The sequence below is a fragment of the Galeopterus variegatus genome, unplaced genomic scaffold (assembly GCF_000696425.1).
Source record: "Galeopterus variegatus unplaced genomic scaffold, G_variegatus-3.0.2 Scaffold23628, whole genome shotgun sequence".
Lineage (NCBI taxonomy): Eukaryota > Metazoa > Chordata > Mammalia > Dermoptera > Cynocephalidae > Galeopterus > Galeopterus variegatus.
The window spans coordinates 1-4557 of NW_007749739.1; the positions used below are offsets into that span (position 1 = coordinate 1).

At 34.3% G+C, this 4557-nt stretch overlaps 1 protein-coding gene across 1 annotated transcript; it reads right to left on the reverse strand.

The window, feature by feature from the left end:
- Positions 1-3205: 3205 nt before the first annotated feature.
- On the reverse strand, positions 3206-3952 carry LOC103583501 (TNF receptor-associated factor 5-like; the record flags this gene model as incomplete). Its single annotated transcript, XM_008564799.1, has 1 exon — positions 3206-3952. A coding segment is annotated over one exon (578 nt), but the record flags the coding sequence as incomplete, so codon positions are not given.
- Positions 3953-4557: the final 605 nt, after the last annotated feature.

Sequence of the window (4557 nt, forward strand, 5' to 3'; positions counted from 1 at the left end):
AAAGAATGTAAAAATAAATTAAATTATTGTTTAGATCATTCATTTGGTTTACATTTTTTAAAAAAGGAAACTAGTTTTTACAAGGAAAATTAAGGATATGTAATTAAAACCAACTAATTAAGGCTTGAAAGTAAAATACAAACATTTAACTTTACATAACTGTGTAAATATAAAAATAAAACAATAAAAATGTGTACACTTCTAGATAACTTGATTTTTTTTATAAATAAGAAAGAATAATGTACAAAATTATAATAAGAAAAGGAAAGTAATTACAGACTTCACACTATCATACAGTCCAGTAATCTCATTACCGAGTATATATCCAAAGAAATGGAAATCATGATGTCAAAGGGATACTTACACTCCCACATTTATTTCAGTTCTGTTCATAATAGTCAAGATATGGAACCAGCCTAAGTGTCTTTCAATGGATATTGGATGAAGAAAATGTGCTATATATACACAATGGAATACTACTCATTCATAAAATAATTGTGAAATTCTGCGATTCCCAGCAGCATGGATGAGCTTGGAGAAAATTTTGTTAAGTGAAATCAATCAGGCACAGAAAGAGAAATATCACATGTTCTCACTTATGTGTGTGATCTAAATAAAGAAATAATAACTAACTGTTAGAAGAGAGTAGAACTGGTTACTAGAGGTCGGAAAGGGGAGAAGGGAGATGGGGGCTAGTGAGAGGCTTGTTAATGGACACCAAATTATAGCTAAATAGGAAAAATAAGTTGTACTGGTGTGCAACTGATCCAGGCATCTAAAATTAACAGTGATTTGCTGCATGTTATCAAACAACTAGAAGATAGAAGATCACGTTTACATCACAAATAAATGATTAAGTTTTGCAATGATGAGGATGTTGGTTTCCTAATTAGATCATCCCTCATTGTATATATGTACTGAAATATAACTCTGTGCCCCACAAATATGTACAATCCGTGTGTTTCAATAAACAATAAACAAACACATAAATCTCAGTTCTTTAAGTGAACAAGATGAGTAATTATTATAAAAGACAGCTGAACATAGCCTTCCCTCATCACTCTGCTTTCTGCATAGCATTCATAACCTTCTAACACGTTATAATAACTTATCTGCTCAAAAAGATATAGAATGGTTAAAGGTTAAAATTTTATTGTCTTTTCTCTTCCCCTTTATTATTACACAAACTACATAAGAAAATATTTTTTTTCACTTTTATAGTTGTAGGTTTAGCACGATGCCTGGCATGCAGCAGGTGTAAATACTGTTTGTGAATGAATGAGTGAATTACTAAATTGATAAAACAAATTATACAGATACAAGTTAAAAGATTATATCTTTCTTAATACCCATTGCCCCATTACTATTGGAGAGCACATTTTATTGGTATAAATTAATTTTCTTGAGAGAATCATGCAACACATGTGAAATATAGTTTCTGGAACCCAAAGTATGGGAATTAGGACAGGTGCAATGATGAGGATGTTGGTTTCCTAATTAGATCATCCCTCATTGTATATATGTACTGAAATATAACTCTGTGCCCCACAAATATGTACAATCCGTGTGTTTCAATAAACAATAAACAAACACATAAATCTCAGTTCTTTAAGTGAACAAGATGAGTAATTATTATAAAAGACAGCTGAACATAGCCTTCCCTCATCACTCTGCTTTCTGCATAGCATTCATAACCTTCTAACACGTTATAATAACTTATCTGCTCAAAAAGATATAGAATGGTTAAAGGTTAAAATTTTATTGTCTTTTCTCTTCCCCTTTATTATTACACAAACTACATAAGAAAATATTTTTTTTCACTTTTATAGTTGTAGGTTTAGCACGATGCCTGGCATGCAGCAGGTGTAAATACTGTTTGTGAATGAATGAGTGAATTACTAAATTGATAAAACAAATTATACAGATACAAGTTAAAAGATTATATCTTTCTTAATACCCATTGCCCCATTACTATTGGAGAGCACATTTTATTGGTATAAATTAATTTTCTTGAGAGAATCATGCAACACATGTGAAATATAGTTTCTGGAATCCAAAGTATGGGAATTAGGACAGGCAGCTAGCCCTCTAATGTAAAGAAAGCAATTATCATTAAACACTGCTGTATTTCAATATTATATGGTAAAATCAGTATTAGTCAATTGACAGAAATAATTCATAACAATTTACATTACCCAAAATAACAATGTTCTATTATTTCATTATCTTTTCAAAGGTGGAAAAAGTTTATTTTATACATATGATATACAAAAGCACAATTTATGTATTTTTTTAATCAAAATGATCACATGAAGCTACCATCAAATATAGTAACAAGAATAATAAAATAGAAGCTGTGTGCTCCTTCCCTGGAACATCTTCCAGCCTTTTCCCCGACTTAGATCTTGTTGCACTCTCTTTGTCCTCACACGGATTTGCCACCTCTCTCCCCTGGGTGACAGAGACACAAAAGATTACTCAAAGCCCATTTCCATTGAGCAGTGAGACACCCTGAAGGGAATAACTTCCTGGAATCCTCAAGAAAGAGGCATTCCTCCTTTGGGAAGTTAACACTGAGCAGAGCTTCTGTCTCAGTCTTTATTCTCCAGGCTGGAAAGTTACAGAAAAAGAACATTGGTGGGGTTATGGATAAGTATAGCTTAACAACAGAAGCTGGTAACATCAGGGAAATAACAAAGTGACATTCCATAATGCAATTTGCAAAAGGTTAAGTTGATCCACGAACAAAAGCTTGTTCTTAGCAAATACTGTGTTTTTTTTACAGCAGTTTCCTCAGTATTTTTACATAACAATAAGGCAACTTTCTTAACATATCAATTAGTAGGTTAACCTGCTCTCAAGAGCCAGCAATTTTGCTGTATTACAATTTTATATCCACAGCAGAGACTTTAGCCTGGGGAAAGTTTCCTTTCTTTTGCAAGGTTAGCATTTCTATATGTAATTTTAAGAAGTTAGGCTAAACCTGAAACTACAGGGCTTTGGAAACTAGGCCCTGTGAAATACATTTGCTTTATAAATATTAGTGCGCTCTACAATAGAGTGCCTGAGACATTGCACTAAGCACCAGTAAAAGAGATAAGCTCCAGAACTTGCTTTGAAGAAACTTACCATCTTTCATGACATATAAAAATATAAATAATGAAAATATTCTAAGAGTTTTAAGTTTCAAACTGGGACAGAGTAAAGTGTAAAAGAAGATACCAATTCAAAAGTTTTAGAATTATTTAAAACATTCAGGGCAAAAAGCAAAATATAAATGTAAATTAAGTCTAAATCCAGGTCAGTTTGATAATCAAATGTGTTCTCTGTGGTTCTGGATACAAGAAGTTCTCTTATCACCTCATAAACAGTGACTAGAGATCCTCCAGGTCAGTTAAATCGACAGCCACTTTCAAAAACAGGGTGTCATCTTTAATGTAGGTGTTCTTGGTATTCTCCAAAGTGGAATGAGCCACAAAGCGGGGACAGCCGGATGCAATGTTCATCTCTCCATCAGGTCGTTTAAAGCTGCTGCTATTGGGGTCAGCCTTGAAGGTCTCCATAATGTGGTTCTTTTTGCCACTCTGGTCCAAAAGCATCAGGGTCACCCTCTGCCTGAATGGCCACTGCAACAGCGAGTCAAACTCTCCTCGCATCACCACAAAATACAGGGATAGGTGTGTCCCCTTCCCAGACCCATCCCCATTCAGGTACGCTCTAGCACAGAGCCGGTAGCCACAGCGGCTGGGGTAGAAGGGCTGGCTGAAGATGGACACCGTGTGCCCATCCACTGCCTCCCTCTTCTTCATCTGGTAATCTGTCACCTTCCAAATGAGCTTTCCATTATAACAGGCACCCTCTAGCAGTTTAAATCGCTCTTCATTTTTATTCAGCTGTGCTTTATGAATATTAATGTGGGCATCATGTTTGTTAGTCTCCCCTTCTAAAACAACTGCAAAGAAAAAGAAAAAAAAAAAAAAAAAAGATTCCATAGGCCTAAAAGTTGTCTTTAGAATTTGCCCAAAGTGGAATTTTGTTGCCTGAAGAGAACCAATAAAATTCTGACATCTTAAAGATGAAATGAATTCATTGTCCACAAATGGACCATTCATATTAACAATATTAACTTGGTGAACATCACGTCTTGGCAAACTGGCACCAAGAAAACCCAAATGTGTACTCTGAAAGTGAAACTTGCCAAAATGTAGGTAAGACACGCTGAGCATTCAACTAGCATGAATTAGCATGGTGAGCCCCGCACTTCTCTAACTAGAATGCTTTTAAATAGCCAAATTCTTTTGTATTTTCCCATACCTAAAACAATGATCCCATCACAGTTCTCATTATTTTGGAGTTTCATTAAATAATAAAACAATTTTCTGAAATTTAATAGCATTGTGCTATTGTGTTTTTCTATCCTTTCTCAGTACATAACATTACATCTTTTAAAATTTTCTTCACTCAGAATTTAATTTAAAAAAATAATTTGTTTCTCTTCTGTGATTGCTCTGGCTTCCAACACGATGTTGAATAGTAGCAGTGAGAATGGGCATCTTG